The sequence below is a fragment of the Pantherophis guttatus genome, chromosome 2 (assembly GCF_059756535.1).
Source record: "Pantherophis guttatus breed Tessera chromosome 2, ASM5975653v1, whole genome shotgun sequence".
NCBI classification, from domain to species: domain Eukaryota; kingdom Metazoa; phylum Chordata; class Lepidosauria; order Squamata; family Colubridae; genus Pantherophis; species Pantherophis guttatus.
The window spans coordinates 110,608,469-110,636,356 of NC_142064.1; the positions used below are offsets into that span (position 1 = coordinate 110,608,469).

Consider the following 27,888-nt stretch of genomic DNA (forward strand, 5'->3'; position numbering starts at 1 on the left):
ATCAGGATGTTGTAGGTCCAATTTCTTTTTATATTATAAACCGTCGGGTAGGTTGCCATCTCCAATGGGACCACCCATTTAGGAACTAGGATATTTATTTATTTATTTATTTATTTATTTATTTATTTGTTTAAATTTCTATACCGCCCTTCTCCAATGTAGGACTCAGGGCGGTGAACAGCCAAAGTAAAAACAAGACATACATACAAAACATACAAAATCTAAAATCTGTTTAAAATAATTAAATAATTTTGGCCGTAATTAAAACATTCCAATTTAAAATCCGTTTAAAATTTGACTCAAGCCAGCCCAGCTAGTTGAAATAAATGGGTTTTTAGGGCCCGACGAAAAATCCGGAGGTCTGTTATTGTACGTAGCTCCGGGGGGAGGTTGTTCCAGAGGGTGGGCGCCGCCACAGAGAAGGCTCTCCCCCTGGGGGTCGCCAGCCGACATTGTCTGGCGGACGGCACCCTGAGGAGGCCCACTCTGTGGGAGCGTACTGGCCGGTGGGAGGCTATTGGTGGCAGAAGGCGGTCTCGTAAGTACCCCGGCCCTAAGCCATGGAGCGCTTTAAAGGTGGTCACCAACACCTTGAAGCGCACCCGGAAGACCACCGGGAGCCAGTGCAGCTCGCGCAGGAGAGGTGTCACGTGGGAGCGCCTCGTCGCCCCCAAAATCCCCCGCGCGGCCGCGTTCTGGACCAGCTGGAGCCTCCGGGTGCACCCCAGGGGGAGCCCCATGTAGAGAGCGTTGCAGTAGTCCAGGCGGGAAGTGACGAGTGCCTGAGTGACTGTGCGTAGGGAGTCCCGATCTAGAAAGGGGCGCAACTGGCGTATCAGGCGGACCTGATAAAAAGCCCCCCTGGCCACGGCCGCCAAATGATCTTCTAACGACAGCCGTGCGTCCAGGAGGACGCCCAAGTTACGAGCCCTCTCCGTGGGGGCGAGTGATTCGCCCCCAATAGCCAGCGATGGCGTCAGCTGGCTATATCGGGACGCCGGAAGCCACAGCCACTCGGTCTTGGAGGGGTTGAGTTGGAGCCTGTTTCTCCCCATCCAGGCCCGCACGGCCTCCAGGCACTGGGACATCACTTTAAGGGCATCATTGGGGTGGCCTGGGGTGGAGATGTACAGCTGGGTGTCATCAGCGTACTGATGGAACTCCACCCCGAAGCCACGGATGATCTCACCCAGCGGCTTTACATAAATGTTGAACAGAAGGGGCGAGAGGACCGACCCTTGTGGCACCCCACAAGCAAGGTGCCTCGGGGTCGACCGCTGCCCCCCTGTCAACACAGATTGCGACCGGTCAGAGAGGTAGGAGGAGAACCACCGCAAAACGGTGCCTCCCACCCCCAACCCCGCCAACCGGTGCAACATGATACCATGGTCGATGGTATCAAAAGCCGCTGAGAGGTCTAACAGGACCAGGATAGAGGAGCAACCCCTATCCCGGGCCCTCCAGAGATCATCCACCAATGCGACCAATGCCGTTTCCGTGCTGTGCCCAGGCCGGAAGCCGGACTGGAGCGGGTCTAGATAGACAGCTTCATCCAGGTACCGGGGAAGCTGTTGCGCCACCACACTCTCAACAACCTTCGCAATGAAGCGAAGGTTGGAGACTGGACGATAGTTAGCCAAAACAGCCGGATCCAGAGAAGGCTTCTTGAGGAGGGGCCTCACCACCGCTTCTTTCAAAGCGGCCGGCAGGACCCCCTCACTCAAAGAAGCGTTAACAATCTTCTGGAGCCAGCCTCGTGTCACCTCCCGGGAAGCCAGTACCAACCAGGAGGGACACGGGTCCAATAAACATGTGGTCGCGTTCAGCCGTCCCAGGACCCTGTCCATGTCCTCGGGAGCCACAGGATCGAACCCCCCCCAGATAACACTCTCAAGACCTGCCTCAGTCATCCCGTCTGGACATACCCAGTCAGAGGCCAGCCCTTCCCGAATCTGAGCGATTTTGTCATACAGATACTGCACAAAATCCTCAGCTCGACCCTGCAAGAGGTCATCCCGCACTTCAAGATGGAGGAGGGAGCGGGTCACCCTAAACAGGGCGGCCGGGCGATTATCTGATGACGCGATAAGAGCGGCAAAATAGTTAGTTTTCGCCGCTTTTATCGCCACTAGGTAGGTCTTAATATGAGACCTCACCAGTGTTCGGTCAGGTTCGGAGCGGCTGGTCCTCCAACTACTCTCCAGGCGTCTTTTCCGGCGCTTCATCTCCCTAAGCTCCTCGGAAAACCAAGGAGCTAGGTGAGTTCGGTGCCGGGTCAGAGGCCGCAAAGGCACGACTCGGTCCAAGGCCCCGGCAGCCGCACTATCCCAGGCGGCCACCAGGTCTTCGGCCGAGTCATGAGCCAGAATCTCAGGAAATGGCCCAAGCTCCATCTGGAACCTATCAGGGTCCATCAGGCGCCTGGGGCGGAACCACCTGGTCGGTCCCGCCTCCCTGCGGCAGGGTGCAGCGGTTAGAAAGTCCAGTCGAAGGAGCGAGTGGTCAGACCATGACAAGGGTTCGATGGCTATATCCCCTATATCAAGGCCACTCAACCACTGACCAGAGACAAAAACTAAGTCCAGAGTGTGTCCTCCTGTGTGAGTGGGGTCATGAATTAACTGAGTAAGGTCCATGGCCGTCATGGAAGCCATGAATTCTCGAGCCACCTCAGACGTTTCACCGATAGATGGCAGGTTGAAATCCCCCATGATGACAAGTCTGGGGGTGCCCACCGCCACCTCGGCTATAACGTTAAGGAGCTCGGGCAGGGCCGTTGCCACGTGGCAGGGAGCCAGGTACGTGACCAACAGGCCCATCTGTACTCCACGACCCCACTTCACAAAGAGGGACTCACATCCGGCTATCTGTGGAACAGTGGTCTCCCTTGGATCCAGACCTTCCTTTATAATAACCGCCACCCCCCCGCCCCTGCCCTGAGCCCTCGGCTGATGAAATGCACGGAAGCCTGGTGGGCATATATCCACGAGGGGGACTCCCCCCTCCTGGGGGAGTTTGTTTCTTCACCTTTTATTTATTTATTTATTTTTATTTTTCATATTTGTATACCGCCCTACTCCCGAAGGACTCAGGGCGGTGAACAGCCATAAATAAAATACAAAGACATACAAAAGTTAAAAACTATTAAAAAACAGATTAAATAATTTAGGCTCAAAGATTAAAACATCCAAATTTATCTAAAAGAGATTTAAAACCCAAATTAAAAAGCCAATTTAAAAGCCAATTTAAAAGGGAGAGGTAGGCCAGACCAGCCTGTTGGAATAAAAACGTTTTTAGGGCACGGCGGAAGATGCATAAGTCTTGGATCCTCCGTATCTCCGGGGGGAGCTCGTTCCAGATGGCAGGTGCCCCCACAGAGAAGGCTCTCCCCCTGGGGGCCGCCAGTCGACATTGTTTGGCCGACGGCACCCCGAGGAGCCCCTCTCTATGGGAGCGAACTGGTCGGTGAGAGGCTACTGGTGGCAGGAGGCGGTCTCTTAAGTACCCTGGTCCTGAGCCATGGAGCGCTCTAAAGGTAGTAACCAAAACCTTGAAGCGCACCCGGAAAACCACTGGGAGCCAGTGTAGCTTGCGCAGGAGGGGGGGTCACATGAGAGCGCCACATTGCTCCCGTCACCACCCGTGCGGCCGCATTCTGGACCAGTTGGAGCCTCCGGGTGCTTCTCAAGGGGAGCCCCATGTAGAGAGCATTACAATAATCCAGGCGTGAGGTGACAAGGGTGTGAGTGCATAACGAGTCCCGAGCCAGAAAGGGACGCAACTGGCGAATCAGGCGAACCTGATAAAAAGTCCTCCTGGCCACGGCCGTCATATGCTCTTCTAAAGACAGCCGCGAGTCCAGGGGGACGCCCAAGTTGCGAACCCCATCTGTGGGGGCCAACGACTCGCCCCAAATAGTCAGAGATGGCACCAACTGACTATATCGGGACGACGGAAACCACAGCCACTCGGTCTTGGATGGGTTGAGTCTGAGTCTGTTCCTCCCCATCCAGATCCATACGGCCTCCAGGCACCGGGACATCACCTCGAGGGCATCATTGGGGTGGTCTGGGGTGGAGATGTACAGCTGGGTGTCATCAGCGTACTGATGGTACTTCACCCCAAAACCACGGATGATCTCACCCAGCGGCTTCACATAAATGTTGAACAGAAGGGGCGAGAGGACCAATCCTTGCGGCACCCCACATATAAGGGGCCTCGGGGTCGACCTCTGCCCCCGTCAACACAGACTGCGACCGGTCAGAGAGAAAGGAGGAGAATCACTGTAAAACAGTGCCCCCCACCCCCAACCCTTCCAACCGGTGCAGTATGATATCATGGTCGATGGTATCAAAAGCCGCTGAGAGGTCTAACAGGACCAGGACAGAGGAGCAACCCCTGTCCCGAGCCCTCCAGAGATCATCAACCAATGCGACCAATGCTGTCTCTGTGCTGTACCCGGGCCTGAAGCCCGACTGGAATGGATCTAGATAATTTGATTCATCCAGGTACTGAGGCACTTGTCGTGCAACCACACTCTCAACAACCTTCGCAACAAAGCGAAGGTTGGAGACAGGACGATAATTTGCTAACACAGCTGGGTCCAGGGAGGGCTTCTTGAGGAGGGGCCTCACCACCGCCTCTTTCAAGGCGGCGGGAAAGACACCCTCACTCAAAGAAGCATTTATAATCTCCTGGAGCCAGCCTCGCGTCACCTCCCGGGAGGCCAGTACCAACCAGGAGGGACACGGGTCTAATAAACATGTGGTCGCATTTAGTCTGTTCAGTATCCTGTCCACGCTTTCGGGAGTCACAGGATCAAACTCTTCCCAAATAATATTCTCAGGACCTGCCCTTGTCATCTCCCCTTGATCAACCCAGTCAGAGTCCAGCTGTTCCCGAATCTGAGCGATTTTGTCATACAGATATTGTACAAAATCCTCAGCTCTACCCTCCAAGGGGTCTTCCCGCGCCCCTTGATGGAGCAGGGAGCGGGTCACCCTAAACAGGGCGGCTGGGCGATTATCTGATGACGCAATAAGAGCAGAAAAGTAGTTACTCTTCTCGCCACTAAGTAATTCTTAATATGAGATCTTACCAGTGTCTGGTCGGATTCAGAACGACTAGCCCTCCAACTGCTCTCTAGGCGTCTTTTCCGGCGCTTCATCTCCCTCAGCTCCTCAGTATACCAAGGAGCCAGGTGAGACCGGCGCCGGGTCAGAGGCCGCAAAGGCACGACTCGGTCTAAAGCCCCAGCCGCCGCCCTATCCCAGGCGGCCACTAAGTCCTCAGCCGAGTCGTGTGCCAGAACCTCAGGAAATGGCCCAAGCTCCATCTGGAATCTCTCAGGATCCATCAGGCGCCTGGGGCGGAACCACCTGGTCAGTTCCGCCTCCCTGCGGCGGGTTTTCCCATATTTTTATTAAAATTCTTCTAATATAGTGGTTAGTAAAATATTTAGATTGTTTTCCTTGTTGTGCCCACAAAGCTGAGTGCCAGCCTTGGTGAAGATCAAATCCCTCAATCGTTAATATGTGTTTTCTCGAGAGGGATACCCAGTCTCTTATCCAAAGAAGGGACGAGGCTTGGTAATATAACTCCCAATTTGGGAGCCCCAAGCCCCCCTCCCCGTTTTGTGTTCCTGTAACATTTTTCTCTTAATTAGTGGTTTTTTCCCTTGCCAGATAATTTTGCTTATTGCCTGATCCAATTTCCTAAAGAAATTTTTATCCAAATTTACAGGAGCCATTTGAAATAGAAAAATCCACTGTGGGAGGATATGGGCTTTGATTGCAGCAACCCTGCCCAAAAGTGAAAATTGTATATTCTTCCATCTATCTAGGTCCTCTACTGTATCAGCCAATAGTTTGAAGTAATTGGTCTCTTTAATATTAGAGCATTTGTTTGTCAGCCAAATCCCTAGATATTTTACCTTCTTAGTAAATTTAAGTCCCATGGCTTCCTGCACCTTATTTTTTTGATCCTCTGTTAAGTTTTTGGATATCATTTCAGTTTTATCTTTGTTAATTTTTAATCCTGCTACTTCTCCATATTCTTCAATTCTCCTTAGCAGTATTGGACCTGAAGTTAGAGGGTCTTCCAAGATGAATACAAAATCATCAGTGAACGCTTGGAGCTTGTATAATTCTCCCCTAATCCTTAGGCCTCTAATAACCTTGTCTTGCCTGATTATATTTAGAAGTGGTTTCAAAGTTAAAACAAATAATAATGGTGAGAGAGGGCAACCCTGTCTAGTACCTTTGGAGATTTTAATCTCATTGGAGATTGTTCCATTAAATAGCAACCTGGCCAACTGTTTAGTATATATAGCCTGAATTGCATTTATAAATTTAGAGCCAAATTCCATAATTTTTAATTGTTGTGTAATAAAACTCCAGTTGACCCTATCAAAGCCCTTTTGGGCGTCTACGAATACCATTGCCATATCTTTGTCTGAATACCTTTCATAATACTCCATTGCATTTAAAATTACTCTTACATTGTCTCGAAGTTGTCTATAAGGTAGAAAGCCATTTTGGTCCTGATGGATGAAGTGGGAAAGAAATATTTTGAGTCTTTCTGCCAGTACTGTTGTAAAGGTCTTATAATCGACATTTAAGAGCGAGATTGGTCTGTAGTTCTGAATTAATGATTGGTCTGAGTTGGGCTTTGAGACCAACGAAATATAAGCTTCCCTCCAGGATTGAGGTATCTTGGCATCTGTTAAGGCCTCGTTAAATACATCATTTAGTTGAGGACTCAGCAAGTCAATAATACCTTTGTATAATTCATTTGGGAGACCATCAGGCCCAGGGGTCTTTCCCCCCGCTTGCTTCTTAATAGCTCTTTCAATTTCGCCAATAGTAATCTCTTTATTTAAAGTGTGTTTAAAAGAGTCGGGGATCGGTTCCAATTGAAGTCCCTGGAGATATTCCCCAAGTTTATTTTCTTGACATCTTTCTTCTCCATATAGGGCGCCGTAAAATTCGTGGGCTATTTTTACTTTTTGATCCCTATTAACTGCCAAATTTCCATTTTTATTCTGTAGGTATTCTATTTTTCTTGCTTCTGCCTCTTTCTTTAATCTATAACTTAACCATTTCCCAGTTTTGTTTGCATGTTCAAATTGTCTTTGTTTGCTTTTCCTAATTTTGTCTGCCAACTCCTTTTGGTCTATTAATGAAATCTCGTGTCTAATTAACTCTATTTTCTCTTTGGACTTAAGATTTCGTGGGTCTAATCGCAACACCTCTTCCACTTTTTCTAACTCTGATATTAGCGCCACCCTTTTTGACCTTTCTTCTTTCCACTTGCGGGCTAAGTATTTTATTGCCAATCCTCGTACTACGGCCTTAGCAGTGTCCCAAGTATTTTGTAAAGAAGTGTCCTCTCTTTTGTTTTCCATAAAAAAAATGGAGTTCCATTTTTATCATATTAACAAAATCCTCGTCCTTCATTAATTCAGCTCTCATGGACCATCTCGCTCTTTTTTTTTTTTACCCCTACCCATTTGATTATTATAGGATGGTGGTCTGCCCATACATTTGTACCTATCTCCAATTCTTTAATTGCCTCTTTAATCTCTGATGTTGACCAAAACATGTCAATCCGTGACATGTCTGGGGGAGAAGTAGGTGTATTGTTTTTTTTTAGGGTGTAAATCTCGCCATACATCTGACAGTCCTATTTCAGTTGCCAATTTGCCCCAAGTTTTTGGTAGTGTTTTTCTCTGTCCTTTTGCATATTGTTGGGATCCCCTCCCTGGTTCATAATCCTTACCTACGTCTGAGATTGCATTAAAATCTCCCACAATACATACATTTTCATAATCGAGATCAGCTATCTTATAGTTTTTTTAAAAAGTTTTTTTGATCAATATTGGGAGCATAGATAATTACTAGTAAAGCCAATTTTAAACCTATTTTAATCTCCAAACATAATGTTCTTCCCTCTTCATCTGCATGTAATTGTTGAGTCACTAATCCTTTACGGTCATACATCGCAATACCTCGTTTTTTCTGGTCGGCCAGGGATACAATTTCCAAGATCATAATTTTGTTTTTATAGGTTAAGCCAAACTTTCTTTTATTTGGGCCATTTAGATCATTAATATTCACCAAAAACAGGTGTAGCCCCTCTTCCATATCCTCACTTACCTGTGGCCTTCTGTTTTTGTGATCTAGTTTCCACTTGCAATCCAAGTCCATCCCCGACCTTTTCTTTTCCGTTCATCTTCTTCTCCTGTTCATCATGACTTTCCATCCTTGTCTCCTGTATAATATCCTCCAAGCTCCTGCTCTCTGGTTCCCCTTCACTTTCTCGATCAAAGTGAGTAAATTGAGATTCATAAAATTCCTGTGCGTCTTGTGGGGTTTCAAGTCTAATCCTGACTCTGCCATGTGAACAATAACCCCTCTAGCATTAACCAGCGATACCGAATTCCGTATTTTCTTAAGTTAGTTGTAAGAAAGTCGAATTGTCTTCTAGAGTCCCGCACACGTCTTGGTAATTGTGGTAATACTGTAATCCGCTTCCCTTTGTAAGTGAATGTTTGATCCCTAGTTTTCTAAAGTACCTCCTCCCGAACTGCCTTAGAGAAACGAATGTGGATTTCTCTTGGGAGATTATGTCGCCTGGCGTAACTAGTGTAAATGCGGTAAATTTCATCAACCTCCCTCGTTGCATCAAGTTGGTCCCGTCCTAGAATTCCCGCAATTATTTCTCCCATCACTTTTTTGAGACATTCTTCTTTTTCCTCCACCACATTCTGGAAACGTAAAAAATACCCAGACCTGTCCATCTCAAGCATCACTATCTCGTTTTCCATCTTTTTATTGATCATTGCATAGTGAGAGTCCATTTTTTCTAGTCTGTTATCCGTTTTGGCTGTTTTCATCTCTATAGTTTGTAGTCGCTCGTGGTTAATTAAGATATTCTGGATCTCTTCAAATCTTGTGTGGAATTGCCTTGTCTCGTTTGTTAATGTTGTCACATCCGATTTTAATTCCTCAAGTACTTTAGAAGTACTTTCTTGATTATTAACTAGTGTATCTTGATTCTTGAGTACCGTATCCTGTATGGATTTAAGAATGTCTTGCAGTTCTCGGGATAAGGCTGGGGATTTACCCGAGGGTGAGACATCTTCTGCTGATTTCCTTAGCATCTGCGGAATTGTTAACGGAGATGGGGAGGAGGAGGATGTAAATGTCTTCTTCTTAAGTGTTGTCGTGGTTGTAGCCATTTTGGATAGGCCTAAAAGATCTCTTCAATCAATCATGCACTGCCACGTATCTTTGTCAATATCGTTCAGTTTCATGGTAGTAAGACTACTTTATCTCAATATTTGAATTGAAATCAATAACTCTAAAAGTCTATCAATCTCTAATATAATAAATGTGAAGAGCGATTAATTAAGACAAATAAACTGTAATTTTACAATTAATTAGTAAATAATCAATTAATAACTCTAAAAGTGTATCTGTCTTTGATATAATAAGTATGAAAAGCAATTAAGGCAAATAAGCTGTAGTTTTACAATTAAGAGGTGAATAATCAATAATTAACAATTCTCATTTAATATCTATCAAATACTCAATAATAATAACTCTTAGATAATAATTACCAGACCAATCACAATAAATAATTTCTCAAAAAGAAAAGAAAAGTTAATTATAGAGTAAATCCCAGGATTGACCACTAGATGGCAATCAAAGAGCACTGTATGTTCACTTTCGCATTCAGAAAGCTGTTCCAAATTGACAGCTCATGCAAATGGCGTCGTACTTGTAGCTTCCAGGGTCAATTTCAAAAATAGCTTGAATGAATCGGTATTCCCCTTCACTGGATCTTCAGAGTCCAGCAGAGAGATTGTTTTATTAAGAATAACAAAGTCCAATCTTCCTCTTTTATGATCTTATCTCTTTCAGTCCGCCTCCAAAACCCTTTTGCCACCCTTAATTTTAGCTTAAATACGCTGAGAAAAATCAAAGTTCGTAGTAGAAATGCCTTTCAGAGTTCCCTTGATTTTCTTCCGATTTAAAACCGAATCAAGTTAAATGCGATTACCGGGATGTCTTGACTTCCTGCTTGTCACGGCTTTGGGATGCCATTCCAGGCATCTTCTTGATGCGTCGGCCCTGGGGAGTTCCTCAGCTTCTTCCAGTAGCTTGCACCTCTACTTCGGAGCTGGAATGCTCCCCTCACTTTCTCCGAGCTTTTCCCGCTCGAGAATGGCTTTAATCAGCCGCCAGACGCAGCAAACGGAGCTGTCAGCTTCGGGAGAGAATCCCTTGCTTGCTCCAGCTGCTATGACGTCACCAGAAGTGGGGCTTTAACAAAACTCTTAATAACAAAGGGAGTGAGTTTCAGATGGTTAATACCAGAAGGAATCTTGGTGACATGGCAAGAACAAAGATATAGATTAGATTCTATTGAAAAAGCGAACCTATTTTATGAACAATTTTGTGGACCATTAGAAGAGGAATTGGGAGCAGCAAGAGAGACAAAACACAAACACAAAGATGAAGTAAAAGAAGAAAGTGCAAAGGAACAGGAAGAAAGAATGCTAAGGAGCAAGATGGAATTAACAGAAGAGATTAAAAGACAAAAAAGTGGGAAAACACCAGGGCCGGATAGTTTACCAGTGGAATTATGTAAGATATTGCAAGAGGCGTTAAGTAATGTTGGAATTATTTAATGAACTTTTAATGAAAGCAAAAATGCCAGACTCATGAATGGAGGTCTACATAACACTTATACCCAAAGAAGATGCAGATTTACAACTGATAAAAAATTATAGACCAATCTCATTATTAAATGTGGACTATAAGATTTTTGCTTCAATAATGGCGAATAGGTTAAAAAGATTATTAAATGAATTCATTCATATGGACCAAAACGGCTTTTTACCTAAAAGACAAATTAGAGACAATATGAGGATAATTTTGAACACTCTGGAATATTATGAGACACATTCAGAAAAACAATTGGCGATATTTTTAGATGCTCAGAAAGCTTTTGACAATGTCAACTGGCAATTTATGATAAAACAATTGCAGATAATGGATTTTGGGGAGATTTATAAATGTTATAAAAACAATTTATAATAGACAATCAGCTAAGATAATGATGAATGGAGAAATGACAGGAAAAGTCAATATAACAAAAGGTACAGGCAAGGATGTCCTTTATCCCCACTGTTATTTGTCTTGACCTTAAAAGTTTTAAATAGAAATATTAGACGGAATGAAGAGATAAGAGGGATGAAAATTAAAAAAGAATATAAATTGCAAGCCTTTGCAGATGATTTAGTATTCATCTTGAGGAGCCCCAAACAACAGACCCCAAACTATTAGAACAAATAGAGAATTATGGAAAGGTGGCTGGCCTAAAAATAAACAAAGAAAAAACAAAAATATTGGTGAAAAATATCACAGAAAAGCAAAAAAGAGAAATACAAATTGTGAAAAAAGTCAAATATCTATGAATATATTTAACCTCAAGATGTGTAAAAATAAAAGAGGATAATTATTATAAATGAAAAGGACCAACTGAGTAAGAACTGGAGAAATGGAAAAACTTACAATTATCATTTATGGAAAAGATCGCAACAATCAAGAAGAATATACTGCCAAGACTATTGTTTTTATTTTAGACAGTACCAATAAAAATTGAAGAGACTTATTTTCAACATCTTAACAAGATAATAAGGAAATTTATATGGCAAGGGAAAAAAGCAAGAATAAATATAAAAATGCTACAAGATGCGAGATTACGTGGAGGATTTGGACTGCTGAATTGGGAATTATATTACCAGGCAGCAGTATTGACTTGGGTAAGGGAATGGATTGAATTAAGAAATACAAGATTATTAACTTTGGAAGGACACGATTTACAACTGCATGCATTTTTATGGTATGGTAGAAGTAAGATGCATACATACTTTCATAGACATTATATAAGAAATGCATTGTTATTGATGTGGGAGGAGGTTAGAGATAAATACTATTTGAAAATACCAACATGGTTATCAAGAATGGAAGCATTAACACACCCAAATATTATTAATTTTAGAAATATTGTTAGATATAAAGAATTATTAACAGATAAGAGGGAATTGAAAGGGAAACGAGAATTGGAAGAACAGGGGATTGAGATAGATTGGTATATGTATATGCAAATACAAACAAGATATGAAAAAGATGTTAAACTATATGGTTTTTACTTAGAAATGACAGAGTTGGACAGGATACTTATAGGAACAGAGGACAAAATAATTAAAAATATATATAATTTTTTACTTGGCATTGAACTAGAGGAAGAACAAGTAAAGAAAACAATAATAGCTTGGGCAAAAATTTTTGTATATTCAATCGATTTAGATAAATGGCAACAGTTATGGGAAAGGAATTATAAATTAACAATGTCCACTGCATATAAAGAAAATCAATATAAAATGTTCTACAGATGGCATATGCCTCCTGAAAAATTGGCAAAAATGTTTCAAGTTAAATCAGCTAAATGTTGGAAATATCACCATTTACCAGGATCTTATTATCATATGTGGTAGACATGTTCAGAAGCTAAAAATTGTTGGAATAAAATTAAGATATGGCTAGAAGAAATGACACAACAAAAAAAATGATTTAAAACTGGAGCTGTTCCTATTGGGTACCCTTCCAGAGAAAATTAATAAAGAAATATATTTGATTATACATGTAATAACAGCAGTGAGGATTGTATTTGCACAAAATTGGAAAGCAGAGAAAATCCCCCTAGAAGGGGAAATAATTAAGAAAATTTTAGACTGTGCAGAAATGAATAGATTAACTTTGATAATTAAAGAAAGAGAGGATTCAGAATACTTTAAGATATGGGGTCAATTTTACCATTGGCTAGAAAAGAGATATAAACAAATTAATAGTTATACAAGAAAATGGTATAATTAAAATACTGTATTTTTGGAGAGATGTTGTAATAGATTAAGAGAGAATGAAGACAGGAGGAACAACAAGATGAAGTCGCTGAAGAAACACTGAGATGACATATGGAAGGACTGACTGATGTATTAAGTGTTTGTGTATAAAATAATATATATATATATAAAAAAGAAATGTTAGTGATAGGAGAGCTAAGTGGAATGAAGCAAAGCACACAAAAAGATAATAGTTTTAAAATTTATAAAATGAAGTAGAAATGTAACACTTAGATATGAAGCAGCTAAGAGCATAAGTCATGTTCACCTCTGTTTGCTCTGAAGGAGAAGCAGCACTAGGAGTACAAATAATTTCCACTACAGGAGGAACAGCAACTGCAACTGGTTTCTGATCAGTTTCTTCTGCTGATTCATCACCTCTCTCTTTGCCTTCCACACCTGTAGGCAGTCCCATGTCTTGCAGAACCTAAAACAAGAAATTAGCTATAATTGTTCTAGTATTGTCTATTGTACAGCTTGTCAACTTTAAACTATCCTATTACCTATCTTGAAAGAATAGCCCACACTCACTCAAAACAGAAGTAATCCATCTTTCATTTGTTGGCTGTTCAGCACTTGACTTTAAGAGCTTGTATTTAATTTCTACATGGCAAATCCAGATGTTGAAGGGAGCAAATAAAAAAGTCTGATTTAATTTATATTTAAATTTTATTGAAAGTAAATTAAATCAGGGATTCCCAACCCCTCGGTTGTGCCACAGTACAGCGCCATGGCCCATTCAGAACCAAGCTGCAGAAATGGCTGGCAAGTGCACATGTGCAGCTCCACTTGCATGAGCTGCAGGTAAGTGTACACTCGTGAAGCTCCATTTGTGCAAGGGGAAGGCGCATGTGCCTGCTGCTCATGCTTGTGCAGAACCATCCCCTTATTCCCCCAGCTGGTCTGCAAATCCAGAAATATTGGCGACAGCTGAATTAAATGCTTAATATCCTTGAATTATGACAACTGAGCCCAAAATTTCAGTTGCTAAGGGAGACAGTTAAGTGAATTTTCCCCATTTTGCAACTTTTATTGCCACCATTGTTAAGTGAATCATTGCAGATGTTAAATTAGTAACACAGTTGTTAAAGTGAATTTGCGTTCCCCGTTGACTTTGCTTGTCAAAGTCCCAAAAGGTGATCACATGAACCCTGGACACTGCAACTATTATAAATCTGAGTTTATAGCCAAGCATCTGAATTTTGATTATGTGACCAAGGGGATGTTGCAACGGTCGTGTGAAAAATAAGTAATGTCACTTTTTTCAGTGATGTAACTTCAAACAGTCACTAATTGAACGCAAGTCGAGGACTACCTGTAATCACTTCCAATAAAATTAATTCAATTTAATAGCAAAAGTTACAGGGATTCTAAAAAGGCTCCTTTTACAAAATTGCCTCCCAGGCAAGACCCAAGTTGGAACCAGTTTGTTAATCCAACTAATGCCAAATCATAATAAACACAAACATATACTGGATACATACACACACACACAACACATTTTTTAAAATTCTGGCTTCTTGCCATTATGTTTTTGTGAACTTTGAGAGCCAGAATGATCTAGCTCCACTAGCTAAGGTGCTGGGCTAGAACGGGGAAACTACATCTTCCCTTAGACATAAAAGCTGGCTGGGTGTTATGGACCAATCACTTTTTCTTAGTCCAAAGAAAACAGGGGAACAGGAAAAATGTAAAGTATGTATGCATCCCTGAGTTGCCAAAAATAAAGCTGGGATACGAATCAAACAAATAAGTAGATACCAATTAATCTTCTGAGAATAAATTAACCGATGTTTAAAAGCAAAGGCACTTATTACAATTACTCTTTACCTTGACTGCTACATGCAACTTGGCTGTTTTTTTGGAAGGTCCTGAAGCTTCATAAGTGATGCCATCAACTTCCACAGACATAGTAAATATAGGAGCATGAACTGGACCTGTCTGAGATACTAGTTTATATTGAAGTCCAGGTTTTAGCTGATTCAGCTTCATAAGAGCATTCATAGCTTGTGGAGGATCTGACTTTTCCTCTGAAGAAAAGAAATTATTTTTAGATTACAACAACTTCATATGAGTGCTTATGCATTATTACTGCCAACTGCTAAATGCAGTCTTTATTGCTATCAAGCAAAAGCGTAAAGCCCATCAATTTATGAGATATACTATTCATCTAGTTGCATATAACGCTGTAACCAAATAACCATCTTAGTGAACACCTAAAAACTAAGCAAACCTACCTCTTGTCAACTCAATACCTTTTTTCTGAATCTTCTTTTTCTTTTTGCTTGGAGATTTCTCCTCTCCATCTTCTTCCATAGGACGTTTTAAAGGAGTGATGGCATATGTTGTGCTAGGGGGGATCTGGACTGGTAAGATAAAAAGTTCAAAATTTCAGTATGCTGGCTAATAAATCTCTGAGAAATAAAGTCCACAAGTTTCAAAGCATACCAGTGTAGTCAACTGGATTTTCATTTTTGGGTTTCTTGGGCATCTTTGATGGCAATGGATCCATCCCCAAGACTTTGTGAAGCTGGCCAAAAGCAGCAAGCCTTAGAGCATGCTAGAAAGATATAATGGATGTTATTGAGAAGTCACTCTGTCCCAACATCTATTAAAATAACACCCAGTCCCAATATTTCATATAAACATCTTCTTTTAAAAATCATAGTTAAGTACTCTAGAACTTAAAGAGTTAAAAACCTGATACCTTATTTCTGGCAATCAATAAAAGCCTCCTATATTAGTGAAATAGGACCCTTTTCTAATAAAAGCCAGCCTCATGGAGGTTACTAGCTACCAGTAAGAACTCATTGCGGTTTTGTAACATCTGTAATCAAAACTATACCTGAGCACTCTGTGTGATATCTTCCCTTTGTTGTCTGTCTAGATGCCCAATAGCATCAGTGGCTTCTTTTTCACAAGGATCATAAATACCAGAACCATCTGAAGGCAGGAAACAAGGAAGATATGCAGAGAATTATCCTAGGATCTCTATGTAAACCTGAATATTCCCTTAGTATCACCTAACACTCAATATTGTAAGTATGGTTGATAATCTGATCTACTCTAAATTGCAGACCATTAAGCCCAACAATGTGGCAAACTTGCTGATGCATAAAAATGTTCCAAAATGAAATCGGAAATAGTGGGTCCAAAGAACATCTACTCAATATATCATTATATTCTAAATACAGAATTTTAAATGAAACAGATGATCAACTCTAACTTGTACTAGTTAAGAGAACAAATATCCATTGAAATTCTCAACAGCCAAGGACCATCTAACCTGGCATAACTATTCCAGATGCAAGGCATTCAAGAACTCTTCTCAGTGCCTCACCAGCTCCCATGGGCCGATTGGCTGTTCCAATTGATTTCTCACAAAGCAACTCTAGAGGCTGAAAAGAAATTTCCGAAACAATGAAAATAGCAGAACAATTATCAAAATCTATAATACAAATACAGATCTTTTTGATCATAGCTTTCTGTTTTCTATGATAGGCAGTTGCAAAATATACAGGCAGTCCTCATTCAGCAGCTGCTTTGTTTAGCTATGGTTTGCAGTTACAACAGTTATGAAAAACTAACTTTGCAATCTGTCCTTGCACTTATTTCATATAAGGTCTATAAAGCAAAGGAAAGCTGAAGTTCATAAACACAGGTGTGATATTACTTAGCAATTACTCTGCATAATGACCAAGTTGCCAGTGCTAATTATGGTTGCTTAAATAAGGACTATTTCTAATTTAAAGTTAGGAAATGAAGACTTTTCCCATACTATTAAATGCTATTTTCTTCTCTGCTAATTTTGCAAGTTTTTGTCTGGGATAAGAACCTGTGCCATTTAGAACAGAAAATTGGTATTGACTTAATATGTTCATTTTTATTTCACATTAAGCAAAGTTTCAGATTTTCCCACAATCAGGCTTAAATTAGAAAGGATTAGAAAGGAAGATTTGTTACTCCGGGGTTTTCCTGGATTGACAGTTCTTGCTACATCTAGCTGTAACTAGAGGGGCCTATGCCTAGCTTCAGCTGACATACTAACTGTAACTGAGGCTGTACTTTTGGCAAGGGTTCTTGGCTACAGTACTCATGCCATAATCACCATCTGCCTTGACTATTGTGCTTCAAGGGCTGTTCTTAATGTCTACTTGGAAACTGCAACTATTCAAAAATGTGGTGGTCTACGTGTTTGCTAGAGCCAGTTTAGTGTGGTTAAAGCATCAGAGTAGAAACTGGAGGACTGTAACTGTTAGTCCCACCTTAGGCACAAAGCCAACTGAATGGCCTTGGCCCAGTCACTTTTTCTCAACTCCAGGAAGAAGGCAATGACAAACTACTTCTGAAAAATATTGCCAAGAAAACTGCAGGGATTTTTAAAAAATGTGTTTGCTATTGCTCACATCAGATTGCAGTAATTGTACTGCACTTATACTGATTAGATTCTAGGTACAACTTAAGGTGCTGGTACTGATCCATGACTTATCATGTGGATATGGGTTATCATGCGATCTTCAGAACTGTCTGATTCAACCATTATCAGTAAGAGTTAAGAATAGCTACGGAGAAACTTCCTATAATCCCACATTTCCAAAAGGCTTGGGAGGCTGTGGCTAAACAGTGCTGCTTTTCTATGGCAATGTTTTGTTTTTATTTACTTAGAAAAGCATGTGATTGCAGATAGAAACAAACTATAATAATTCTATCAGGATCTTCTCTTAAACCAGCACTGCTATTTAAGTACTCTTAAGATGTTTGCCGATTATAGATTAGGAAAGAAACAAAATGTCAGATGTGCAAAATGTATGTTAATAGTATTTCTATTTCCAAATAAGTTATTTGAAATAATATTCAGATAGGGATGTATGAATGCAATATCTAATATTGTTTAAATTCTATTCATAAGTACCAAAATAATTTATTTTCCCATGATTGCAAAGCTACTTTTAGAAAAGCCTAAATTTTACCAGAGTAAAAGTTGAGACATTTATCAAATAGAATCTGAGAAATGCAGAACCGCAAACTGTTGCAGAATTTATTATTATGTCTTGGACCGCTCTGCCTATCACTGATAGGTATGTGAGTTTTATTCAATCTCTTTAACAGACATTTTCCTTATAACTGCAAGGAAATAGCAAAAACAGATTGACAGTATTAAGTGGTGAAGACCATGAGTGCATGGTCTTCAAATCAAACTCATTTTGTTGCAAACATCATTAGGGTTTAAGTTATTACTTGTGAATTTATTTGGCAGCAACAGACCAGCTTGCTTGTAGGTAAGCAATATGTATGTAAATGGAAAAGGGAAAAAGTCTAACAGCATCCACTGTCATTATGTACAGTATCAGATAGAATCACAGTAATATAATAGGCATTCAACACTTTTATTAAGAAATAAAAAACATTCTACAATAGAATTCTACATTCTACAATTATTGAACCTTTCTAATAAGTGATTAAGTTCTAAACCTGAAGTCCAATGCTTTTAGAAGTGGACAGTCAATAATAACTGTCAATAATAACAATAACTACAATAGAATGTAGCTCTATTGTAGTTATTATTATTATTGACAGTTATTATTGACTGTTCACTTCTAAAAGCATTGGACTTCAGGTTTAGAACTTAATCACTTATTAGAAAGGTTCAATAATATTTGAGACTGGTTAAGTTAAACACTCAAGACAAAATCTAGAAAAAAATTCCTAACTTCCATCATCTATAGAAGCTTGCGCTGCACAAGAACTTGTTGACAGAGACCACATTAGTCAATTCACATGAACTCTGAAAAGATGGGGACATTTTAAGATTGACCAAATTTACAGGGATTCTTTTATTATTTAAAAAATTAGAACAGTCTGTCATTATGTATGGAACACTTTTCCATACATACACTTTCCACTTTTAACATTTGTAAACTATAAAGGAAATTTAATTTATTAGATTACCCATCCTCTAAGTGGAGCCCAAGTAGGAACACGGGTACAGAGATCTCTCAGCACTCTGATGACTATGACACATGATTTCAAGCCATTTGCCCTGGCCTAGAACAAATTAATAAGCAAGAAGGGGGTCAGTAATGAATGTGAAAATCAATCTGAGACAAAACATACATTTTTGTAGTGCTACTTTGTCAAGGGTAAACTATGTATACATTTCCATAGCTTTTTATTTCTATAATGTTTTGTTACTGTGTATGAAAACTTACTCTTAGCACAAAGCAGCAACTAGGAACTATGCCATTTCTGAAAAACTAAATTCATCAAGTGCTTCTTTAGCAACTGTGCATTTAACAGATGCTAAGTTCTGCACATCTACAACTCACATTAAAACATTTTAACAAAGTTAGGCAATTACAACTTACAAGTTTTCTACTTAAAGACAAATATAAGAACAAAATGCAAACCTGGAACCACTTGGCGTGTCGGAGTGACGCCAAGGCAGCAAGGCATTTCTGCCTGTCCAGAACGTCCGGTGAGTCGTTGACTGATAGCGTTTCTATTCGTGGGTGGAATAAGAAGACAAGGTACAGTTTGACCAAGGGGGTTCTGTCGGGTGGAGAGGGGATGAGGCAGTTTCCTAAAGGGCAGCTGAGGCCCCCCGAACTCTGATCTAAAGCCCTGTACCTGAAAGTATAGCCTCAATACATTATTTTTTTCATCCTTATGAAGTGACAACTAAGTAAGGAGAACAATGTGAGGCATTAACTCATTTTTATACAGGGAAAGAAACCTTATAGAAAAGGATAGCTTTTAGACTATTGCAACCAAGCTATAGAACTAGACTAACCAACAAAATGGAAGGTTAAAATTAGATTCCCACTCTAAATCCAGTAGTAGTACATAACTAAGAGCTTTTCTACAAGGAACTCCCTCCGCCCACAAGGCTTGACTGCCCTGGCCCCAGCCCATGACAGAATGCGTCCTGTTGGTCAAAGGTCCAGCGTCCCTAAAATTGACAAACTAGAAGGCTTGGTAGATGTGTCAGATATCAAACCACAAACAATCAGGGAACAAATAATAAGTCTGTGCTGCAGCAAAAGTATAGGGAAGAAGTCTGGGTTTTAGATAAGGCAAGTTCAATCATTTAAAATATGTCAATGTTTTAGCATACTGCTCTTCTGGCTATTGAAAAATTCAATTAAATTACACATCAAAATATCAGTGTGAATTCCACCTCGTATGATCCAGCAATTAAATTGTGTAAAAGTCATGTATGAGAATAACAACTATGTAATATGCTAGACATATTGTAGCATCGAATACTAAATGTGAACTGCTTTCTGTGACTCAGCTGTAAATTGGTTATAATTAAATATGAATTAATTAGCCCCTATTTAAATAAAACAAAAAATATAGTAACTTTATTCAAAACTCTGCATTGTATTTTAAAATTCAATTGAATACTCCAAAATTAAGGACAAAAAACATAGAAAGATAAACATTTTTGCTGCAACACAAACTGCTTTATGTAATACACTCCATTTCATGAACATGCAAAAGTTTTTAAAAGTAAAATGTCAATATTTTAAGAGATTTTGGTTTGCACATGTATCATCTATAATCATTATTCACATTTAATTAAAAAAAAAACAGTATTATGCACAAGTGAAATAACACACTTGTAGAAAGGCTAGAGCAAAAGGCCTAAATGTTTAAAAAGGCATTTCATTTGGAAATATCACTCCAATTCTAGAAGCCTGTGTCAGATGATCCATAATCAAGAAACTGTACAACACTGTGACACAAATTGACTTGCATGAAATTGCTCTGCCTAATCAAGAAACTGAACACCATAATAAGTAGCAAAGTCAGTCTGGAAACTCATTCTGGGGCTGCTAGCAATTTTCAGTCTTCCATACCTCCAGCTAACATTTTTTCCATTTCTTCTCTGACAACAGGGGATGTCAAGTGAATAGTAAGTGTCAGTGGAGGTTCTTTTGTATTCTTAATTGTAATTGCAGCATCACTGACAGATTGAATAATTTCATATTTGTCTTCAGTAATAGCCTGAAACACAAGAAAATACTTTATATTCTTAGCTTTTTCTCTCTTCCAAACATTCAATTTAAGGTTCAGGGACAAAAACAGTCCTTTCAGAATAATTAATATAATCAATAGTAATTTAGGATCAATTATACTTCAGGGATGTCCACCTTCTATAGCAGCCAAATCTTCAAAGTAGTATACTCTTTGTGACTTTACCATCTTAGTAAAAAAAGTCTCCTCCCCGCGGGGGGGCGGGACACCTGTTGGTTTTGAGGACAGGCCAACATTGAAAAACTGACTAAAATCTTTTTTCCTGGTTTTTAAGTACCTTCCAGATGTGGAATGAATACTGAAGAGGAGGTACTTGGAAAAACTGTTTTCACTGCTGATTTACACTGTATTTATATTCACAGTAGTAAATCAACCATTATTGAGAACCGTGAAAGAATATTTTCCAAGCAATCTAAAACTATTTTGCAGTATGTATTGTTTTAAAACAATGTTAACAGTGTTATTTATGCAGACACTGAATCCCCCAATTGGGTTCGAGTAACTTGAATGATCTGATTTAAATATCCAAATAGTGAAGAAGCACAAACACATATATATACATTTTGCATACACATTATAAATTCATTTGTTTAGTATAACATGGCATCACATCTGCATAATTATCAGGAGAGACAACACAAGCGGCCAATTTCTTAAACAGTATACAGGTAGTCCTAGACTTACAACAGTTCATTTAGTGACCGTCCAAAGTTAACTCACTGAAAAAGGTGATTTATGAGTTTTTCACGCTTATAACCATTGTAGCCTCCACATGGTCACATTATCAAAATTCAGATGCTTGGCAACTGACTTATACTTATCATGATTGCAGTGTCCAGGAGTCATGTGATTCCCTTTTGTGAACTTCTGACAAGTGAAGTCAATGGGGAAACCAGTTTCACTTAACTGTGTTACTAATTTACCAATTGCAGTGATTCACTTAACAGCTGGCAAGAAAGGTATAAAATGGAACAAAACTCACTTAACAAATGTTTCACTTAGCAACAGAAATTTTGGGCTCAATTGTGGTCATAAGATGAGGACTACCTATATTTAAAAAGCAGATGGTAAATGATTCAATGCCTAGAAAGCTTTAATCATGAAGACATTACAGCACTACTAGGAGTACTCTAAATAGCTGTAGGAGGTATCACAACACCTTGAAGAGGTTAATTTATGAACTATACGAACACTGCAAGCTTGCTGGAATACCAAACTTCAAAGTTAGTCCAGTAACATAGAACCAGCAGTTCATAATATACATATTAAAAATATTAGGACAGTACATGTTAGCCTATTTTTATACTCACAGCAAGCTGTGTGCTGAGATTGTCGGCTACTTTTTCCAAAAGACCAATAGTAGGTTTCTCTTTACATAACAGAACCAGCTCAAGATCCAAGTCTCCCTTCAGCAAGAGGCCTTTTGCTACAAGACCAACACGCATCACTCCACGAAGTGTCCTAGTCAAGTGCTCTGTAGTCTTCTGCTCACTATAAATATATATATATATATATATGTATGTTTGCCAAAATAAACCAACTCTTCCTTTATATATTGTTCAACCAAATTTTCAATGAACAGGAAAGATACTAAATTGATTAAGTTGCAAGGCTGCAATATTAGTGTGTATTGGTTCTTGCAAGCTCATTCATTTAGAATCAGACCATGACTCAATATATTATCAACCAGATATTTTTCCTGTTAATTATCCTGCACATTGATTATAGTAAAATTATTTTGTCTAGTAACTACTGAAACTTTCTATACTAAAAAGAAACACAACTGAAACTTTATGCAATGCTAAGAGTTTTATATTGTTCAATAATGTTCAAGTAGAATAATCATGTAATATTTCCAGCACCAATATTTATTTATTTATTTATTTATTTATTTATTTATTTATTTATTTATTTATTTGATTGATTGATTGATTGATTATACCAATAAGCCATCTATTTTACTACAGCAACATTTTAAATTGCAAAATATTTTCCCAAATAGCTGGAAGCTATGATCAGGCACCCTTGACTGTAGCTTCATCTCTAGTACAGGTTCATTTGTTCAGTGCTGCTTGAAAAAAGAAACATCCATTTAAAAAAATACAGTATTATATGTTGCAACAGAGATCCATGATTTCAAATAATCAAATAATTACAAGACTTCCTTCTCCAAAGCTAGAGAAACATCTAAACAGGATACCATATTTACATATCCTGTTGAATTTGTTTAGTTCTTTTTCTCTCTAACTCTCTCAAAATCAAAAGCAATTTTCCAAAAGCAACATCATCTTTAGATATACTTAGGGGAATTTTAATGTTAGCCTCAGAGGTACATAATTTTCATTCATAATATTGCAACCCATCATGAATCATAGAGCTGGAAGGGACTTTGGAGATCTTTCTAGTCCAACCTCCTGCTCAAGACAAAAACCTTATATAATCCCAGACAAATGGTTGTCCAATCTATTCCAAAAAAACCTGATGATTAAGCACCCACAATATAGGAGGTAAAATTGTTTAGTTGCTGTCAGAAAATTTCTCATTTCTACGTTGGATCTCTTTGATAAGCTTCAATCCATTACTTGTCTGGCCTTTGGTGCTCTAAAATAAGTAAATTCCCTCTTTGTGACAGCCCCTCAAATACTGGAAGACCGTTATCATGGCCTCCCATTCCTTGTTTGATAGGTCAGACATACCTAGCTCCATCAACTGTTCATCATACAATTTAGCCTCCAGACTTTTTATCATCTTTGTTGCTCTTCTCTGCACACTTTCCAGGGTCTCAACATCTTTTTTCTATGATGGTGACTAGAATTCAATGCAGTATTCTTAGTGTGGCCCCACCACTGTGGTATAAAGTAGTACTATCACTTCATGTGATCTTGAAATTATTCCTGTTCATGCAATCTAGGACTGTATTACCTTTTTTGACAGTTGCATCACACTGCTGGTTCATACTTAAGTGGTGGTCCATTAGGACATCTAGATCCAGAGATACTGTTGAGCCAGGTACTACCTATTCTATAACTATGCATTTGGTTTTTCCTGCCTAAGTGTAGGATCTTAGTTTTCTCATCACTGAACTGGATCTTGTTGGCTAGAAATCACAATGGCATGTGGTACAGATATCTAAATCAACTGAAGAGAAGAACGTGACAAAAATTATGAATACCCACCTTCTGCCTTGCCAGAACTTGCACCAGCAGGCTTTTGGTCATTTTAGAAGTTCCAACATTAGATCTCTCTGGAATAACAGAGGATTTCCTGCCCAACTAGTAAAATTTAGTTTGTATGTATAAATACATTTATTTTAGTTTTCCAGAAAGTTGGTGCCCTGTCCAGTTTCAACTTTTACGAAGCAACTGTGTTGACATTATTAGCACAGGGATGGTTATTATTATTATTATTATTTTTGTCATCAAGAGCCACACTTCTTTCCCATGTTGTTTTGTACAGCTAAAAGCCAATGCCACTGTTGTTGTGTGATATCAGGGATCAAAGGTGGGAAAACTTATTTATCTATCTAAATTGGGGCAAACATTTCTGCAGTGGTGGGGTGTACCTTTGAGTTTCAGTATTTTATTTTTCATTCCTAAAAATGAAAGATTGCAGCTGCCAATGGATGGGACATTTCCTAAAATGCTTAGCTTGTTTTTTTTCTTGAAATGTTAAGGAGCAAACTAGTCCATAAAGCAAAATATAATGGAAAATTATTACATCCACCTAATCAAAAACAAATAAAAAATATGCTATTAAATATGGGTTCTTTCAAACAGGGGGAGGGCAGTGCATATGCAGTCCACTGAATGCCCCCCACCCCAATAACATCTCCGTCTTCTTATGTTGAAAGTCAGAAATTACACTACTATTTCTCACTCAAGTTATTAGTGTGATTTCTGGGTATCATCAAAGCAAAAGGGATAGTGTTCAGTCCTAGAAACAGATAAGCAGATATATTCCACTTGTTAAAGTTCAAAATTCTTTTTGCCTATATTTGTTTTAAAAGGCATGTTGGCAGAGATTAAAGGGATACTCTTGTGATACTGGATGTACTTCAATGATCCACTTCCATTGCAAAATGCATGTCAAGCATTTTGTCACATCTGGAGATCAAGTAAAAAGCTGAGAGAAAAGATGATTTACCTAAAGCCATATATAGGCAGTTAATGGTAATTGGGACCAGAATTTCTCATTATGCAATGCCACTGTAAAGCTTCACATCGTATGATTGCATCACTTACCAACAGCAATTCTGGCACTTCCCATGGATGGCCTATATGTGGTTAAGGCACCAGGCTAGAAACCAGAAGACGGTGAGTTCTAATCTCATTTTAGTCATGAAAGCCAATTGAGTGACTTTGAGTAAATATGGGTTGTTGTTGGAGGAGGAGGATTAAGTATGTTCATCACCTTGAGTTACTTATACAAATAATGAAATGATATAAATGAATGTAATTTATCAATGATGTCCAGCCATTAGGCAAGGACCCATACAAGCCATTCCTGGCTTGGTCCCTCCCAGCTTCCCCCAACTCTGGTAAGATAAGGGACTGCCTCCCTTTTAACTCCCACCATTTACTCATCTACAACCTTTTAGCTACCCTGCACTACCCTGCATCTGCCAGATGTGGGCTATATTGGCCATACTGCTCCCAGCTGACCTTTGCCATCTCCTTTCCACTGCTGAAAAAGTGCACCCAGACTGACTCAACAAGGCAGTTGCTGGCCACCCCAAATCTTCTTCCCAAGGCCATACTGTCAGGTCCACCATGGTGTCCTGCCATTCTGTTGGAAAGGGGGGGGGAGAGGCATTATTAGCTTGCTTTTTGCTTTTGTTATAACTGCTTGGGGATGGGGGGCGGGGGTGGGATGGGGCGGGGAATCTTCGGAGACAGAGCGTACTCTCTCCCAGCCTGTTTCAGCCTGACTCCAAGGCTATATTGCCCTGAGGGTGAACTGTTATCTCCTAGCACCTCAGAGATTCTCAAAACAACCTTTCAGCATCACTTTGGATGTTGGTGGACTGGGGGAGGGGCGTTGGGCTGGGCTGGGGGAACTGAAAAAAAGCTGTTTGCTTTGCTCGGGCCTTTTCAAATTTCACCTTATGGAATTCACTTCTCTCTCAATAAAAGTTCTTTCAATTCAACTTAATGGATTTCCTTGCTTTCCTGAAGGACCGAGGCAGTTCCTTACACATATTTGCTTTTTCGCAAAGCTTTGGAAGGCTTCAAAACCTTATGAAAAAGCCACATGCAATTTGAACAAGGCTACACATGAATTCAGGAAGAACAGTCAGCAGCACAAAGGCCCGATGCACCTGGTCTGCAGCAAAAGATGGCAGGGCCAGCAGGCTAAGCAGAGCCCAGGATGCCCAAAAGGACAGAAATGGGGAGACAGGCAGGTGAGAGGAGCTGAAATGTCCCTGTGATCATTAAGTGCAGGCAATTCTGGATTTCTGAGGGAGATACAGCAAACTAAAAAGGGTTCTATGAAAGTGAAACTAAAGACCATGTCAATGACCAAGGACCGTCTCCACATAAGGAAGTCAGAAGATCACCCACGCGTGCTCTGGATGGCTACAAGACAGGTTTTGCACGCTTGAATGCTAGGATACGATGCAATCAACCATCTAGGTTACAACCTTAGCAGAGCATTTTAAAGGACACTTAAGTTTGCAAACCCCACTTTCCAATCACTTTTTAGAAATTGCTTACTCACCATCTTAAAGCTATTAAAGCTCTTCAGGACAATAAAGCTACAGAAATTGAATGAAGAAGTATGTTTGAAAAATCTTCACTGGTTAATTACTCTGAATTAAAAAATAATTACAAGATTAATCTAAAACTTAAATAAGATTTTGATTCAGTTATAAATTTAAGTTATAAAGGTCCAGATGAATTTGGAATATTGACTTTTACACTAAGATTTTGGAATTAACTATAAAAATTAAGCTTTTCTTAGAAAACAGATTCATTATCTGGTTACTGCAAGTCCTAAGATGATATGTGATAATTTTAGAAACTGGACTTTAGGGGATACTAAAGCTTTTAAAGCAGGAAAAAAATAATACATGTGTGGTCAGTTAATATTTGACTTATAAAATGGCACAAAATATTATGTAATATTTTAAAAATTAAGGAAGATATTTTAAGAATGGAGCCAGAGTTTAGTAATACAATATTAACATTCATTCATTCATTCATTCATTCATTCATTCATTCATTCATTATTTATTTAGTAAGTAAGTAAGTAAAGTAAGTAAGTAAGTATACCGCCCTTCTCCCAGAAGGGCCTCAGGGCGGTGAACAGCCAAAATTAAAAAACATACAAATGCAAAAGTTAAGATAATTAAAAAGAATTAAATCACTGGCTACCCAATTTAAAACCCCAAATCCATAAAATTTAAAATCCCAATTAAAAACCATTTAGGCTAGGCTGGCTTGATGAAATAAAAATGTCTTCAGGGCTTTACGGAAGGTCCGGAGGTCCGGGATCAATCGTATTCCAGGAGGCAGCTCATTCCACAGGGTGGGTGCCCCCACAGAGAAGGCTCGCCCCCTGGGGGCCGCCAGCCGACATTGCCTGACCGACGGCACCCCGAGGAGGCGCTCTCTGTGAGAGCGTATTGGCCGGTGGGAGGTTATCGGTAGCAGCAGGCGGTCTCGCAAATACCTTGGCCCTAAGCCATGGAGCGCTTTAAAGATGAGAACCAACACCTTAAAGCGCACCCGGAAGACCACCGGGAGCCAATGCAGCTCGCGCAGGAGAGGTGTTACGTGGGAGCGCCACGTCGCTCCCATAATCACCCGCGCGGCCGCATTCTGCACCAGCTGGAGCCTCCGGGTGCTCCTCAGGGGGAGCCCCATGTAGAGAGC

General features: G+C 40.0%; 1 protein-coding gene across 14 annotated transcripts in view; it reads right to left on the reverse strand.

Moving 5' to 3' along the window:
- ILF3 (interleukin enhancer binding factor 3) overlaps nucleotides 1-27,888 on the reverse strand; it is a 78,456-nt gene that overhangs the window by 43,057 nt on the left and 7,511 nt on the right. For 7 of the 14 annotated variants that reach the window (XM_087888484.1, XM_087888482.1, XM_087888486.1 and 4 more), the window contains exons 4-13: nucleotides 22,324-22,504; nucleotides 20,836-20,983; nucleotides 19,381-19,472; nucleotides 18,923-19,018; nucleotides 16,260-16,371; nucleotides 15,819-15,916; nucleotides 15,422-15,533; nucleotides 15,229-15,339; nucleotides 14,804-15,003; nucleotides 13,242-13,400 (exon numbers count right to left, since the gene is read on the reverse strand). In XM_087888484.1, coding sequence (XP_087744610.1) covers nucleotides 13,242-13,400; nucleotides 14,804-15,003; nucleotides 15,229-15,339; nucleotides 15,422-15,533; nucleotides 15,819-15,916; nucleotides 16,260-16,371; nucleotides 18,923-19,018; nucleotides 19,381-19,472; nucleotides 20,836-20,983; nucleotides 22,324-22,504 — 1,309 coding nt within the window. Of the gene's footprint in view, nucleotides 1-13,241; nucleotides 13,401-14,803; nucleotides 15,004-15,210; nucleotides 15,340-15,421; nucleotides 15,534-15,818; nucleotides 15,917-16,259; nucleotides 16,372-18,922; nucleotides 19,019-19,380; nucleotides 19,473-20,835; nucleotides 20,984-22,323; nucleotides 22,505-27,888 lie in introns of all 14 variants that reach the window. The other 7 variants (XM_087888478.1, XM_087888476.1, XM_087888483.1 and 4 more) reach the window with 1 other exon arrangement.